The 16644-nt window shown below is 44.8% G+C and overlaps 1 protein-coding gene and 1 long non-coding RNA gene across 10 annotated transcripts in view; one reads left to right on the top strand and one right to left on the bottom strand.

Moving 5' to 3' along the window:
* ARHGEF9 (Cdc42 guanine nucleotide exchange factor 9) overlaps positions 1-4555 on the top strand; it is a 261555-nt gene extending 257000 nt beyond the window's left edge. For all 3 annotated transcript variants that reach the window (XM_070759694.1, XM_070759696.1, XM_070759695.1), the window contains one exon: positions 4268-4555. In XM_070759694.1, coding sequence (XP_070615795.1) covers positions 4268-4449 — 182 coding nt within the window. In that variant the 3' untranslated portion in view covers positions 4450-4555. The remainder of the gene's footprint in view (positions 1-4267) is intronic.
* LOC139171458 (uncharacterized) overlaps positions 1-16644 on the bottom strand; it is a 49404-nt gene that overhangs the window by 21866 nt on the left and 10894 nt on the right. For 2 of the 7 annotated variants that reach the window (XR_011559749.1, XR_011559752.1), the window contains one exon: positions 1548-2416. The exons of 3 other annotated variants lie outside the window; for them this stretch is intronic. This is a non-coding gene — a long non-coding RNA (uncharacterized lncRNA). Of the gene's footprint in view, positions 1-1547; positions 2417-4640; positions 5902-15969; positions 16027-16644 lie in introns of those variants that run through there. 2 more of the 7 variants (XR_011559747.1, XR_011559748.1) reach the window with 2 other exon arrangements.

Genomic DNA, 16644 nt, shown 5'->3' with positions numbered 1-16644 from the left:
TCTCTCACTCTTTCTCTCTCTCTCTCTTTCTTTCTTTCTCTCTTTCTTTCTCACTCTCACTCTCTCAGCAAAAAGTTGCAAGACCGGAACCTGAGCTTCCTTCTTCGCGGCACACCTGACCATGTCTCACGGCACACTAGTGTGCCACGGCACACTGGTTGAAAAACACTGATTTAAATGGCCCAACACAATCCAGGTTGCCAATTGACTTCAAAGCCGTTTCCTACAATACACTGCTCTCCAGACATAATGGGCAACAATCCTCTTGATCTTTGTAAATCTTGCAAGTGATAGGCTGGCTGAGATTGATGGGAGGTAGAGTTCCGGTCTTCTCAAGGGCATCAGATAAGTCAGGCTGTTTTACACCTTCGTCCAGAGAAATGTTAAGTACTTAATTCCATTTATCTGCTTAACTTAGCAATTACTCTCTGATCATCTCGATATCTCTGCGGACCCCTTGGAAAACGGTGGTGTCTTCTTTGAATATAAATTAATTTATTTCTATCCCCACCATCTTTTATCCCTTCCTCGTGCAGCCTTGGCTGTTTTTGAAGAATTGGAAAGTGCCGTTCAGAAAAGCCATTCTTGTCTTTTCAGTTTGGGTGAATTCGGTGGTGTAAAGTCAAGTAGCTTTTTTTAGAATTGAAGTCATGAATATGGAAGTGATTGAAGACAAATCAAATATATGGTGATGAGCATATCAAAGAAAATAAAGCCAGAAAGAAAAAAACTGATCAATTAATCAACATTAGACCGGCCAGTTTATTGTGTTGGCACCAACTGTTGCAACCATAAGAATTTGGTAGCGTAAGGACGTCTGTGCTATTCTGTCCCTCTTGGGAGAAGTCACAGCAGGACTGACCCAGCTGGTCCTTGACTTGCAGAAGTTCACTAAGGGGCCACTCAAAGTTACAGTGACCCTTAAAAGAGCGGCTCGTAGCTCTTTCCCCAAGGGACGGCTATTTTAGCGTCCTCGTAGCCGGGGGATCAAGGCAGCTGACTCCTGCGTGTGGCGGCTGCAGGGCCCCCTGGCCTTCTGACAAGGGAGGCCAATGAGGAGGCCAGATTCACTTAGCAGCTGCGTTACCAACCTAACACCTGCAGGGATTCACTTAACAACCCTGGCAAGAAGTCATAAAATGGAGAAAAGTCCCGAGTCCTTCAGGATTGAGCGGCATAGAAGTCTAATTAATCAATTAATTAAAACTCACGTAGCAATCAAAACTTTGGGCTCTGTTGTCATAAGTTGAGGACCACCTACGTATATTGCTCCCACCCTCCTTGCCTTTCGTAAACTCCTTAAAACCACCTCTGCCGTCAGGCATGGGGGAATTGAGACACCTCCCCCTGGCCTATATAGTTTATGTATGGTATGTTTGTGTGTATGTCTTTTTTAAATAATGGGTTTTTTAGATATTTTTAAATATTAGATTTGTTATTGTACATTGTTTTTATTATTGCTGTGAGCCGGCCCGAGTCTACGGAGAAGGGCAGCATACAAATCTAATAAATAAATAAATAGAGAGAGAGAGAGAGAGAGAGAGATAAATAAATAAATAAAAACCGTACAATCTTCATAGCAGATCCCCATAAAAATTGCAACGAAGGAAGACATGCTTCCCATTCTTGGGAGTTGCCTGCCCAGGCAGATTCTGGAACTGAGTTTTGGGTCCATCTCTGTTTCGTAGAATCATAATGTTGGAGGGAACTCTTGAGGCCTCTGAGTCCAATTCTTTGGCCCAGGCAGGAGCCCTCCTGCCATCCTGGCCAAATTTCACCCGATCTTTTCTTGGAGACCTTCAGCGACGGGAGCCCCCACAACTCTGGGAGGCAAAGCGCTTCCTCCTTGATTGATTGTTCTCGTGGTCAGGAAATGGTTTGCACACCAGAGCGTTGGGGGACTTAAGACCAGCTGCACAAGAGCTCAACTTTTCCAGCCCCTCTTCCAAAGGAGAAACATCGGTCCTTCTAGATCAGGCTTTCTCAACATTGGAAGCCTGTATCTCTACATAAAATAACACAAATGACAAAGTAAAAGAATAAATAAATTAAAAAGAAAATACAACCAACCAAAGGGCAGACTCGATGGACCGCTGGGTCTTTTTCTGTGGTCAGCGATCCAGTTCATTGACTAATAATGAAATCGCAAACAAGCCAAGAGCAGCCCTGCCACCTCACACGCTTCAGTCCGCAGTTCTGCTAATTTGTACTGTTCTCTGCAAAAACCTCTAAATTAAAAGTACAGCAGCGTTTGAACCTGAGCTCTCCTCCAGCAAGGCCTTTGGTCCTGTGGGATTTTTTTTTCTTCCTCCCGGTAATTTTCCATTTCATCCCTTAAAAGAATTCTTCACAAAGAATTCTTTTGCCTCCTGGAGAATGAAGCCAACGGTTTGTTTGGTTTTTTGGTGTCATAGTTCTGGAGGCAAGAAAGAACAAAGGGGAAAAAAATGAGATAAAGTGGTCGAGAAGAAGGGTGGGAAGTGATCCAACCCAAAAGCCGCATTTTGTACGTTATTTCAGAAGAAACAGGACCACCTCCCTCTGGAGCCTTCAGAGCAATTGACAAGTGCAGTTGGCAGAAATGCTGCACCCTTTGCTTCAAACGGGGCATGAATAGAGTGAAATTTAAGAAGGGGCACAAAGGCTACGAATAGGCGAGAAGAGGGCTCTCCAAACCCTGCCACTTTAAGGCTTGTGGACTTTGCTGGCTGGGGAATTCTGGGAGTGGAAGCCCACAAGCCTGGAAGTGGCTATCGTCTGGAGGACAGAAGGGAAAGTGGGGGGGGGGACATGATCGAAACATTTAAATATGTTAAAGGGTTAAATAAGGTTCAGGAGGGAAGTGTTTTTAATAGGAAAGTGAACACAAGAACAAGGGGGCACAATCTGAGGTTAGTTGGGGAAAAGATCAGAAGCAACGTGAGAAAATATTATTTGACTGAAAGAGTAGTAGATGCTTGGAACAAACTTCCAGCAGACGTGGTTGGTCAATCCACAGTCACTGAATGTAAACATGCCTGGGATAAACATATATCCATCCTAAGGTAAAATACAAGAAATAGTATAAGGGCAGACTAGATAGACCATGAGGTCTTTTTCTGCGGTCAATCTTCTATGTGGCCGAGTTTGGAGAGCCCTTGCTTAGATGAGGGAAGGCTGGCTAACCCAGCACGACCACCAAGCAGCCAGCCAGGATCTTCTCCAAGGCATTCATGTCCTCAGAGCAGGAATGGGGAAGCCCCCCCCTCCCCGCCCCCCCCGACTTCAGTGGCTCAGGAATCCCGGCAGTCGAAGCCCACAAGCAGTAAAAGTTCCACCGTTTCCCTCCCCTGATTTAAAGCTGCCCAGCTTCTCACCAGCTCTGGGCGGGTCCCATTCGGAAGTTAAAGAACATACACAATCAGCTTAAAGGTATAAAATTAAAGACGTTGAAACATTGAAAACAACAAAGACCCGGAGAATGTCCTTGGTGAGAAGTGGAACATTTTCAAGGGAAAAACCCAAGGAAGTCCAGCTGACTTTTGAGACGTTTGGTGTCCGGTCAACCTTCCAATCTGCTATTATCCCAACTGATCGCAGCCCGTGGGGGGAAACTAGATGTCAAAACCATACAGGAGGCTGGGGAAGGAGGATTGTATCACTTATGGCCATTGCAGCATCCCCATGGTCACATGATCCAAAGGCCTGGCCAAAAGTTGCAGTCATGTGATCCCCTTTTGTGACCTGACAAGGAAAATCAATGGGGAAGCCAGATTCACACAACAACCAGGTTACTAACTTAACAGCTACAGTGATTCTCTTAACACTGATGGCAAGAAAGGTCATAAAATGGGGCAAAACTCACTGCAGAGATGTCTTGCTTAGCAACAAAAATGTGGGGTTGATTTTGGTCATAGGTTGAGGACTACCTGCATCTCATATTTGCTTGACTAATTCCCCACCTTGGCCATGTTAGATTGGCAACTTTTAGAAGGGCCCTGGGTCCCTATCAAGATTTGGTGGGATGTTGGGGTCCCAAAGGGGCTTTGCGTTTGGTAGGGTTGGCAGTTCTTTGTCAAAGCAGGATTCGGATTCAGGGAAAGGCTGTGGCTGCTTCTGGAAACTGCCAACAGGAAGAGAGAGAGAATAACTGTACCAGGCAATGCAGCATCCCTTCGTGTCAAGTTTGGGGAAATTGAGAAAGACAAATGATATGTTTGCATTTGAACCTGGCACTAAGGTGGACTTCTTTTTCTTCTCCCTCCTTTCTTCCCCACCCTCCATCCAGGTGTCGGCTACTCCCGCTCTGTTCCTCCGACCTACCCGCCACCGCAGGAGCCACTAAATCAGGGACAATACTTGGTCACCGACGGCATAGCCCAGCCGCAGGTCTATGAGTTCACTGAACCGAAACGTAGCCAGTCACCTTTCTGGCAAAACTTCAGCAGGTTAACGCCATTCAAAAAATAATATATAGAGTGAGGGGAAGAGTTTTAAAATAAAGTTTAAAAAAAAATTAAAAAATGAATAAAAAATATATTTATAGATGGACCTTTTTTGGAGAAGCACTGTTGAAACTTAACATTATATATATATATATATATATGAATGACATTTCATATATATATGGTATAGATAGATATAGATATATATGAATGAAATTTTGAAGGACCAAAAACATTTTTTGTTATACTTGTTTTAGGGGAAAAACAGTATCTGCTGCATTATTTTAGGAAGCACCAAGTATTTTGAACCATGTAACTTTCTTTACTTTGCCATCCTTGGAAATGTTGTTAAAATTTGTTCTTGAAGGTTTTTTGCTACAGAAATGGTGTTCCAGAATGATTCCCGTTTGCCTCGTGCTCTGCCTCTGACAGGTTCCATCCAGGGACAGCGAGGTGCATATTTGTTTTGAGATCCCATTCACCAAAACTCCCTCCTAAAAGCGTCTGGGTGCCGGGAGGGGCCTTCAAGCCCCTTCCTCTCCTGCATCCTGTTCTCTCAGAGCGCCCTGGATGGAGCCTGCGGGAGACCCCGGGAGAGGAGGAGGGAAGTCTCACGTGCTCCTCTGGAAAGAGGCTTGGCTGGAGCAACTACCTCGCCAGCAATGAATGTCCAGGGTCGGCTCAGTTTGGTTGTTTGGAATGAGCTGCAATTTGTGTCCCATATTCTTTGCTTTTGATCCAATAATGCTCCTTTGTACTGTGCAACGGATGCTTGTGTTGCTTCGAATGCAGTTGGTAAAGGAACACCAGCCCTGCGGTTCTTCAGCTCTGCAAATTCTCTGGAAAACAGGGAGGGCCGCTCAGAAGCCCCTAAGCGTCTGGATCCGAGTGCCGGTGGGAAGAGACCGTGCATGGATTTCTACCATGCCATAAAGGATCCACCTTTGGCTGCTGCTGATGCCGCTCAATTGCAGTCACCTCCCGGCTTTCTTCTGCGGGACTCCTTCATTCCCCAGTCACACCAATTCGGTTCTCCCCATTTCAGCCACGCGCCCGTTGGCGAGTTGATCCGTTTCATTTTTATATTTTGTTTTTGGCAGAGCTCATGGCAAAAGCCAGGACCTTTCCCGCTTAGTTTCAAAAAATGCATGGGAAGTCCACCTATCCCAGCTTAAGCGCCAAGCAGCTTCTCAGAATTCTGGTCATGTCATCATTCCTACGATTGTGGCCGGCCTCCAAGCACACCGCAGGGCCAGCAATAAGGAGCTCTTCGGCTGGGGATCATGGGCTGCCTCACCTCAAACCAGAAAGACGTGCAGTCTTACAGAAGGAGGTTTAAGGCTGCGTGTCTGAACAAAGCCAATTCATTTGCAAGAGACGTGTTTCATAAACTTCCTTTGGATCACACAATGTCAGGGCCTGGTAGTCAGAGTCGAAACGGGACAACTTGCCACAGCCAACTCACCAGACCAACTCCCTGCAAGACAATTCAACAATTCAATTTAGTCATTGAAAATAATTACAGAAATGATTTATTTTTTGTCATTCACATTTTATCTTGTCCCTTCTTTGGCATCCTTTCTTTGATGACCCTGTTCAGCTACTTCTTCCCCACTCTTGTCCCACGGCAAGTCAGCCTTGGCGAGAGGTCTTGGCCCTTGTTCAACAAAACAGGCAACGCGGCCAAGAAATCTCCTGTCCGGGGAGTTTGGCCTCTTAACTCATCTGCCCACGTGGCCCACAGGGATAAAAGTACCCAATTCAATCCAGGAGTCTTAGATCCTAAAATGTATGTTGGGAGAGGAATTGCCAGCAGTCCCATTTTTGTGCCTGATGGAATGTACTTTATTTTTATTTTTTAGAAAATATATTTATGCATAGAATCCCAGGGCCGGAAGGGACCTCGGAGGTCTTTTAGACCAACCCCCTGCTCAAGGCCTTAGACCATCCCAGTCAAATGGTTCTCCAGTCTGCTTCTGAAAAGCTCCCGTGATTTTCCAATGATCCCGTAGCATTGCATCCCCCCAATTATACTGCACTATCTCAGACTAACAGAGTTGGAAGGGACCTTGGAGTCTTCTAGTCCAACATCCTGCACAAGCAGGAGACCCTCTACCATTCCACACCAATGGCTGTCCAGTCTCTTCTTAAAAACCTCCAGTGATGGAGGAGCCACAACTTCTGAAGGCAAACTATTCCACTAGTTAATTTTTCTGGCTGTCAGGAAATTTCGCCTTTGTTCTAGGTTGTTTTCATCCATTGGTTCTTGTCTTGCCTTCTGGTGTTTAATCTCTATTAAACATGTTTAATTAGACAGGGAGCATCAGGTGAATCCCTGGTTTGAGACCGGTAGAATTTGTGATGTGATTTCTCATGGTTTTCCAGGGAAATAAGGGGCTCACTATCCATAAAGGAACAATTTATGTCTCTTTTGCATCACTCCCTTGCTGCCTTCTGCATCCTGGCCATTGAAAATATGATTTGTGTGTGTTAAATTGTCCACATTTTTAAATGAGCTAAGATGGAATTTGCCTTTCTATGTTCCTTCTGTAATGCAACATGAATGATGAGATGCCAAGCATTTTATTTTGGAGTTTCTTCCTTGCTTGCTGTAGAGCTAAGATAATATTCCACCATACATTTTAGCTTCCAAATATTACCAGGGAAAACAGAATGAGAAGGAAGATGCTCGGAGGTTGCATTCAATACAGCTCTTGTCTCCTCCCTTGTTTAGCTCGAATTGACGGTTCCTTTGGCCGCCTCTTTAAACAGGAGGGATTCCCTGGTTGCTGCGTGTTTCGTGTTTCTGCCAATAGGAGCAAAATTTTGGACAGATTTCTCAGCCAGATAAATGACAAAGGGGCCAACTCCATTTTCATGAATTGCCTTCGCTTTATGCATTCACCTGTTGAGATGGGCAGACGCTTTAAGGATGGAATAGTCTCCATTCCTGTAAATAACGAGTTGGAAAAAACTTTGGAGGTTATCTAGTCGAAGTCCCGGTTCCTGCAGGAGATCTAAACTATTTCTGATTGATGGCTGTCCCGTCTATTCTTAAAAGCTTCCAGTGTTGAGGAAGCCACAATTTCCGAAGGCCATTTGTCCTCCCAGCTAACTGTTCTCCCTATCAGGAATTTTCTCCTTAGTTCTGAGTTGCTTCTCTCCTTGGTTAGTTTCCATCCATTCTTTCTTGTCCTGCCTTCTGGTGCTTTGGAGTATAAGTCCCCACCCCCCAAACTCTTCCTTGTAGCAGCCCTTCAAGCATTGGAAGACTGCTATCATGTCAACCTTAGTAGTTCTTCCCACTAGACCTTCCCTTGCAACCCTTCATCGTACATTTCACCATCCAGGCCCCTGATCGTGTCTGCCATTCCTCTCGGCACTCTTTCCAAAGTCTCCACTTCTTTTTTGTATTGGGGTGACCAGAACTGGATCCGGTGGGCCAAGTGGGCTCTTACCAAAGCTTTGTAGAGCTGCACCAGCACCATGCTACGAATGGAGAAAAAGAGAGATAGAAAGAGAGGGAAAGAGAGAAAAGAAGGAGTAGAAGAGTGGGAATGCCAGAGAACTGGAAACAATGCAATGGACACCTTTGTTTTCTTACTTCTTTGCCTGCTTATTTATTGGGGGGGGGGGATTTTTACCAAGAATGTTCGATAAGCCTTTTCATTTGCTGTGTTATGACTCAGAGAGTGTAAGTGAAACCTCCATTATTTTTATCTGAAGATGCTTCCTAAAAAAGTCAAATCTAGGGGAAAAAGAAGGAAACCCCCATCGGTCACCTCCTCAGTCCCATCATAAATCAAGACGGACGTGACAAGACCCCCCTGGTCAGACCGGCAGCTTCTTTCTAACCCGAGGGAGGGGGGAAGGGAATGGCAAGGAAGGGGGAAGGGCTGGGCTGGCACAGGGGCAAGGGGAGGGAGGCACTGGCAGCAGAGTCCGGGCGCTCCCCTCCCCGAACTCGCCCGGCAGGGACACCCCTCCTTCCCGTACAAGGTGCTATGAGGACCGAAGCGTCGCTTCCCACAAATCCCAGCGGTGGGTCGGGCCAGCATTCTGGACACGGAGACCTGTTGGGACTGGAAGCGTCTTGTTTCCTGGAAGGCCTACACCCGACTGGGCTTGGGGAGGGGGCGCCGGAGGGGAGAGAGAAACCTGGGCAGGTTGATTGAACATTGACTTCTGTGCCAAGACCAAAGGAAGCAGGTGGAGGCCCCTGTTGAAGGAGGACGTTGGCCGTGCCGGAGTTGCCTCAACAGGAAGGAGGAATGCCGACCACTTGAGACCCAGAGACAGGGAGGCAGCCCTCCACCTGTGGACGGACAAGAGATGTTTCCCCTTGACTGCAGATACCAAGGTTTTCTTTTCAAGTCCTCCACTTCCCCCGAATCTCGTTGAGAATTTAAGGCGAACAAAAACAAAGCAAGAATCCAAAACTAGGTGCATCTAACAGTTGTAAATAGACAATAAATATAGGGGAGAGAGAGAGGAAAAAAACCAAGAGAAAAAGCATATATTTGAAATTTGTTTCAGTTTTTGGATGGACAGTCGCTGTCCTTTTCAGTGTTATTGATAGTACCCTTGTGATCCTTTGGGATTCTGATTTTGTTCTCTTTGGATGCTTACTTTTCCATCGCGGCTACATTTCAGGGAACATGTATATTTAGTAGCTATTGTAAGTTCTGCATGGCACCACCGGGCTATTTAATTTTTTCCTGGAGAAGAATAAAGGAGGAGCCTTTGGGAGCGCGATGGGCGCTGCCCGTGGAACGGAGGGGCCTGTGGGCCGGGGAGGGGAGGGGGGGCTCCACTTGGGGCTGGATGGGCCCGGAAGTCTGCGCAGGGGAGCCTCTGCCGGTCCAAGCAAAGAACTTCAGTGACCCAGCTAATTCTCAGTTGCCAGTTCTACTCTTTTGTTTTTATTGGATTGTTTGACCCTGTCAAACAAATGTCGGAGTTGTGTGTATTTAAAAAAACAAAAACAAATCAAAACAGTGTTTTAAAAAAAAAAGTGTTGTAAAGACACTGAGCCTTATGAAAAAAATATTTATGGAGTTAAATAAAAAGACCTGAAAAGACATCTCGCGTCCTTCTTCCTGGGCCCCTTTATCAATGGGACGGAGGCGGGAGGGGGGGGGGCTGCGTCCTTTCAGAGGTCGGGGGTGAAATGAGGTTTCTGCATTTATATGTGTTATATGTACAACTGGTAGGAACTTGCCGGCCTGGCTCGCTGGAACCGGCACCCACCCAGGCCTGCCCCACCCCTGAGCCGCTTCTTCCTATGGCTGCTGTTTTTAGCTTCTGCTCATGCACAGAAGCTTTTTCAAAGTATTGCGCATGGCCATGTGTGCGCACACCTCCACGGCACATCCCAGAGTGAACCGGCAGCGAAGAAAAACCGGAACCCACCCCTGGGATGTTGCGTTGATGTAATGCAGGTAGTCCTCGACTTAACCACGCTTCACTTAGTGACTTTTGGAAGTTACAAAACAAGCACTGAAAAAAGTGACTCATGACCCCTTTTTCACATTTGCAACCGTTGCCATATCCCCGTGGCCATGTGATGCACATTTAGATACTTGGCAACTGACTCATATTTATGACGGCTGCAGTGTCCCAGGGCCACGTGACTCCTTTTTGTGACCTGCTGACAAGCAAAGTCAATGGAAAAGCCAAATTCACTTAACAACCATGTGACTAACAACTACATTGATTCCGTTAACAACAGTGGCAACAAAAAAGGTTGTAAAATAGCAACAGCAAAGCACTTAGACTTGTATACCGCTTTCCAGTCCTCTCTAAGCGGTTTACAGAGTCAGCTTATATTGCCCCCCAGCAATCTGGGTCTTCATTTGACCCACCTCGGAAGGATGGAAGGCTAAGTCCACTTTGAGCCGGTGGTGAGATTTGAACAGCCAAACTGCTGGCAGCTGACAGTCAGCAGAAGTATTGCCATTACCATTTCCAGAGATTTTTATTGTAGGCGTGTCTCCCTTTGAATGGGTCACTGTGGCCTGGCTTTGGTGCTGTGTCCACTGCCCATCTTCCTCTTTTCTCTGCACATAGTTTTTCTTCATCGCTCTTTGGGATCAAAAACGGCCCACATCAGTAGGGGGTCATTTCTGAAGGCATCGTGGCAATAGTTGTGGCATTGTCACCTTGATGTGAAGACAATGGGGTGTCCCAGCCAGAGGGGAGATTAAAATGGGTGGCCTTGATGTGAAGGAAAGAGAAGCAGCAGACACCCCGAAAGAAAGCAAAAACGGTGTCACAAATCACCACAAATGCTGACCGAAGTCCATTTCTTTGTCATTTGGTTGCAGCCGGGATACAAAATTGGAGGCCGGCGTGAGGATTATAATGTATTGATTGAGCTACAGCATTCACAGCCCATTCATCGGCTTGAAAACTGCCAGAGAGGCTGGTGGAATGCTAACAGGACAATCCCTCTCCTCAGGTTCACACTCTTAAAAACAATTCAACGGTATCCTCTTCTTTAAAAAAAAATAAAAAATGCCAGTCCACTTCCCAGATGCATTTTTGCAGAGGACGGGTCTGCTTGTCGAATCAGCAAAGGTGGGTTCCTCCACTCTTTCTCCTAATCCAGTTGCTTTGAGGTTTATGGGCCAGACGAGGGTCTTCCACTTCTCTGCATCAACCTTGTAGGCTGAGGGTGAAGGTGTCCTTCTGTACTCGGGTTCCAGCCTCCGCTTAACCCTGGAAGTCCTCGAGGGACTACGGACCAGTCTTGGGTTGCAGTATTTCATCAATAGTTGTGGATTGATTAGTAAACCACAACTATTGCAAGTCTCTGATTTACAACTGAGTAAAGATTGATTGATCAATAAATTGCAATTTTCTTGAGGATACCCGTCCTGCTTTTATTATGCTACATTTCATTTGCAGAAAATATATGCTGTCCTACCTTTGCATCAAGTTTACAGGAACTTGTTACTTGTAATAATTTGGCCCTTACTAATGTTTGTCTTTTTTTTAAAAATTGTGAGCACATTGGCCCACATTAAAGATGAAACTGTTGCCTGCTCTTCAACAGAAAGTGTCTACCTACTCAAACATATACATAACACACATGCTACATACATACATATATAAACTGCTCAAAAAAATAAAGGGAACACTTAAAAAACAGAATATAACTTCAAGTAAATCAAACTTCTGTGAAATCAAACTGTCCACTTAGGAAGCAACACTAGTTGACAGTCAATTTCACCTGCTGTGGTGCAAATGGAATAGTTGTGCAAATGAAATATTCAATGGGAATATTTCATTCATTCAGATCTAAAATGTGTTATTTGAGTGTTCCCTTTATTTTTTTTTTGAGCAGTTTATATACACCCAGACACACACACACACACACACCTATATACCTATACCGTCCATTTTGAATACGTAGCGGAAGGAGGAAAGGTGGGCATTCACAAGGTTGATGCCAAATGGAACAACAATGTGGCTGACTCTGGGTGCTCTGCTACGGATGCCCCAAAGGCCCCTCCCAGAAGAAAAAGAAGGAAAAGAGGTCGTGGGAGGTTGTGCAGCCCCCCAGACAACCCTGCAGACCCTGGTCAAGCATTGCTTAATGTGCCATGTGCTGGATGGAGGGAAAATTATCTTTTCTGCTGTTTCTCCTCGCCACTCTCTGCATCACCTTCCTGCCTTAAGCCATAATAGCGATGTCACAGTCCTTCCTTTACATAGGACGTGGTATGGACCGGAAGGGAGACGGGAGGGAGGAGAGATGGAGAGATGAAGGGTGAAAGGGCTGCAGCGGGGCGGGTGATCTCCCTCACTTTCCCTTCTTCCACATGTGTCCCTCCTTCCCTGATGATCCCAAGGCTCTCCGTGAATTTATCCCCACCTGTTCCTTTGGTCAGAGGTTCTGAGAGCACGACCAGAAGGTCATCCTCTACTCACAAGACTTTGTTTAGTGATCAAAGTTACAATGTAGAAAAAAAGGAGTTGTGACCGTTATTTTCACATTTACCACCATTGCAGCATCCCCAGGGTCACGTGGCCAAAAACCACCTTTTGCAACTTTCTGACAAGCAAAATCAGTGGGGAAGCCAGACTTAGTTAACAACCTGGTCCCTAATTTAATAGCTATAGTGATTCATTTAACAACGGTGGCAGAAAAGGTCCTAAAATGGATCAAAATTCACTTAAATGTCTCACTTAGCAACAAAAATTGTGGACATTACTGTTTTCGTAAGTCAAGGATTACCTGTGTTTATGAAAGGTCCTCACAGTTATGACGATCACAGCATCCGTTTGGTCGTGTGATTAAAATTTGGGCACTGGGCAATCAGCTTATAGGTGTGACAGTTGCAGCATCCCGGGGTTTTACATTTGCCACCTTCCCAGAGGGCGCCGGACAAGGAAACTCAACGAGGGGAGCTGGATTTATTCGATGGCCATGCCCAAAAGGTCATAAAATCAGTCAGACTCAGTTAGTGACTGCATGACTTAGTGACAGACAGCTCCGATTGTGATCATAAGTTCAGGACTGCCAGTAATGAAACAACATCAGTGACTCATTCACATAATTTACAATTCCGTTTGGTCAAGTATTAAAGGAGTAGTTATTAGTAATGCATATTATTAACAGGTGCTATTTTCTTTAGCAATACATTGCTGATAACATGTCAAACCCAGGAAGCTGGCCTCCCAGAGTCCCAGGCCTCTCCTCATCCCTTCTCACAAATGCCACTTTCACTTACGGCATGCCTCCCCTCCCCAATATCCATTGCTCTTCCCCCCCCCCCCCCCCGTTTCCATGGCAGCTGGCAGCAAGTTGAAGGAAAGTGAAGATGGGCAGGCTCAGGAGACACCCCGAGGGAGGTCAGGACAGGAGGCCAAGTGTCAGAAGATTACTGAAGTCACCCATGTATCCACCTCACCCCGGGCTCAGACAGGTAAGACAAGGGAAGGATTCACCCAGACCAGATGAAGAGAACGTCAACATGAATCCCTCCAAGGTGACGATGTTTCGGATGTGTGGACCAGTTTCAGGGAATATTTTCCGGAGAATACTTGGACTCTAAAATGAGGTTGCAATGCCACATGGATTTGGATGTCCTCCTAGACATACAGCATCTGGTGTGTGTATGTGTGTATATGTGTGCGTATACACACACACACATATTAGAGAGAGAGAGAATGGTTATTTGCAGGCTCACCTTCTCCCATAATCCTGACCAATCAGATCAACTAAGCTTCATCTCCTCCAGATTTCATCCACGGGAGAAGTTTGATTAAACTTCAGAGGTGGACATTTCAACCCAAGGGTATCTGGTGTCCTCCTTTCCTTAGTGATTTCAGGAGAGGAGATTGATTGTTGCATCCACATGCTAGAAGGACGCCTGGTGATTGAAAGTTTCAATCTGTCAAACATGTATTCTTTCCTTATATTTTTGCACAAATCTAATGGTGAATTTCCACCCCTTTATGGGTGGATTGATTATTGATTATGCAATCTTAGAAGCTACCAGAGGCTTTGGAAACAAGGAAATAAATTAAATATTTGTATATGACAATATTGAGAAAATAGAATCAGCTGCATTCAATATGACAGTAAGTGAATTTGTGATATTCCGCACCACAACTCATTGAAATAAATGCCAACTAAATTATTTTAAAAATCTGGGCAACTGGATTTGGAATAAAAAATGGTTTCCTTGTCTACGCAAGAATAATTAATTCTTCACTGGCTAGTCTAAAGTCTGAGGACCATAACATAGACAGTCCTGCCCTTGCAACCCACCCTCCTTTAATCTCTAAAGAAGAGACGTCCAAGGATACCTGCACTGAAATCCTTGGGAGACAAGATTGGGAGGTGCCTGTGTTTAATATTTAAAATATAAGAGGGCTGACAAAACATCTGCAAGCCTCTCACATCTTTGTTTCCCTAGAAGATGCTCCAATAGAGCATTGCAATGCCAAAACAACTAGACACAAAGGTGGTTTCTTCCTCCATGCCACCACTCCACTAAACACATAACTCCCACAGCCCTGTCTTAGGTCTAAAGACATTTATCCATGTAACAAGTAGGCTGTATTACTACTATCCTTCTCATCTTCTCATTACTCACCGTGTCTCATCTTCTCATCTTTCCTACTATCGTCTCCTATATAAATCCAATAAATAAATAAATATTGGTATCTTATGATTTATCATTTGTTTGTATCTTATGATTAATGACTGCAACTATGATTTATGTTCTATGTTATATCACTTTGTTGTTGTATGTGTATACACTGAGACCTTATGCACCAAAGACAAGTTCCTTGTGTGTCCAATCACACTTGGCCAATAAAGAATTCTATTCTATTCTACTCTGTATTCCATTCCATTTCATTCCTCTCCACGCTCCACCCTTATAGGTTTGAATCTTTGCAGAGAGTATATATAGCCTCATGCAACGACATCAAAGCCCATTGGATTGCAAAGAATGGAAAAAAGTATCCAATTTGTAGGCTGATTTGTGTGGAAGAACGAGTAGGCTGGAGCGTCAATCAGAGAACCCTTGAAAGCAAAGGGGCAATCCTTAGCTAATACCTAGGAGGCCAAACCCAAATCCAAAACTATCTGAAGACATAAAGGGTGGGTGGTGTTGCTATTTTACTCCCTACTGTGCAGAGGTCTCTAATTAAGCCTTGACATTTGTAATGCATGAATCTGAAAGGCTCACCAAGGGATCTGAAATCCCAGAATCTTTATTTTATTTAACTATTTTATTCAATTTAAATCAATTAAAAGAATTTAAAAACACAACAGTATTTCATATTTTGTATCCATATTTGGATCTGCCGGGTGACTTGACAGAAACGCACACACACACACACACACATCAAACCAGAAAAATTATAATTTAGATATTAAGATAACCTTGACTCTGGAGGGCTCTGGTGGTTTACAACAACCAACAAAAACTAGGGAGGGGGGAACCCAACAATATAATAAAAATGAAAAATACAAATATAGACTTAATAAACCTAATACCCAGCTGTTGCCGGGACTTTGGGAAATTTACTTTGAGTCTTGGGAGGTCTTCCCAATGCAATCATTCAGCAGTGGAGTTGATGAACGGATTGAGGGAAGTGATGTTTGCAGGAGGGGAATAGCCAAATCTGAGGCAGAGCCAAAAGAGGGACCAGCCTAGAATCCCTATGTCCATGGTGCAAGGTCCCTGCTATCCATGGTACTGATATCTTACTGAGATTTTTCTGGTTGGGATAGGAAAGAGTGAGGAACTATGGCCCTTTTATGATTTGTGGACTTCAACTCCCAGAATTCCTGAGCCAACCATGCTCTACAAAGGACCACTGTTCCCCATCTCTGGTGTAGGACTATAATTTCCATCCTGATGATGAGAGATGATTACAGTACAGTGTGACATCATTTAAGGCTTTAGGCTACAGAAGGCCAATCTAGAAGCTGCTTCTAGAAAACAAAATTGGAAGTTTATTTTTTTTTCTTGACTTTATTTATAACCTGACATTAAAAGTGTACATGCCAGATGAAGTGCTGTTTCTTTGAGTCCACCCAATCAACTGTCATGTTATTTCGCCTGACAGCCAGTTTCTGTGAGAGAAAACAAGAACCCTGCTGAACCCCTTAATAAGAGTAGCCCTCTCTTCCCCAAAATGATACAGGCTAGTTTGGACACCATATCAGCTGCCATTCCATCCTCCTTGGAAAACTGGGGGGAAACATGGTTTCCATGAGGGTGTGGCGTGGCTATCATGACACTTTCTCCAAATGTTGGTTATGACCTATAAAGCCCTTCATGGCATTGGACCAGAATATCTCCGGGACCGCCTTCTGCCGCACAAATCCCAGCAACCAGTTAGGTCCCACAGAGTTGGGCTTCTCCGGGTCCCAGGGGAAGAGCCTTCTCTGTGGCAGCCCCGACCCTATGGAACCAACTACCCCCAGAGATCAGAATTGCCCCCACCCTCCTCGCCTTTCGTAAGCTCCTTAAAACCCACCTTTGTCGTCAGGCATGGGGGAATTGAGATATTCCCTTCCTCCTAGGCCTATACAATTAATGCATGGTATGCTTATGTGTATGTTTTGTTTTTTAAATAAGAGTTTTTAAAATTATTTTAAATATTAATTTGTTACATGTTGTTTCATTATTGTTGTTAGTCGCCCCGAGTCTACTGAAAGGGGCGGCATACAAATCTAATAAATAAACAA

This window comes from Erythrolamprus reginae, chromosome 8 (genome assembly GCF_031021105.1).
Source record: "Erythrolamprus reginae isolate rEryReg1 chromosome 8, rEryReg1.hap1, whole genome shotgun sequence".
Taxonomy (NCBI): domain Eukaryota; kingdom Metazoa; phylum Chordata; class Lepidosauria; order Squamata; family Dipsadidae; genus Erythrolamprus; species Erythrolamprus reginae.
This window is presented reverse-complemented; position numbering and strand designations above follow the sequence as displayed.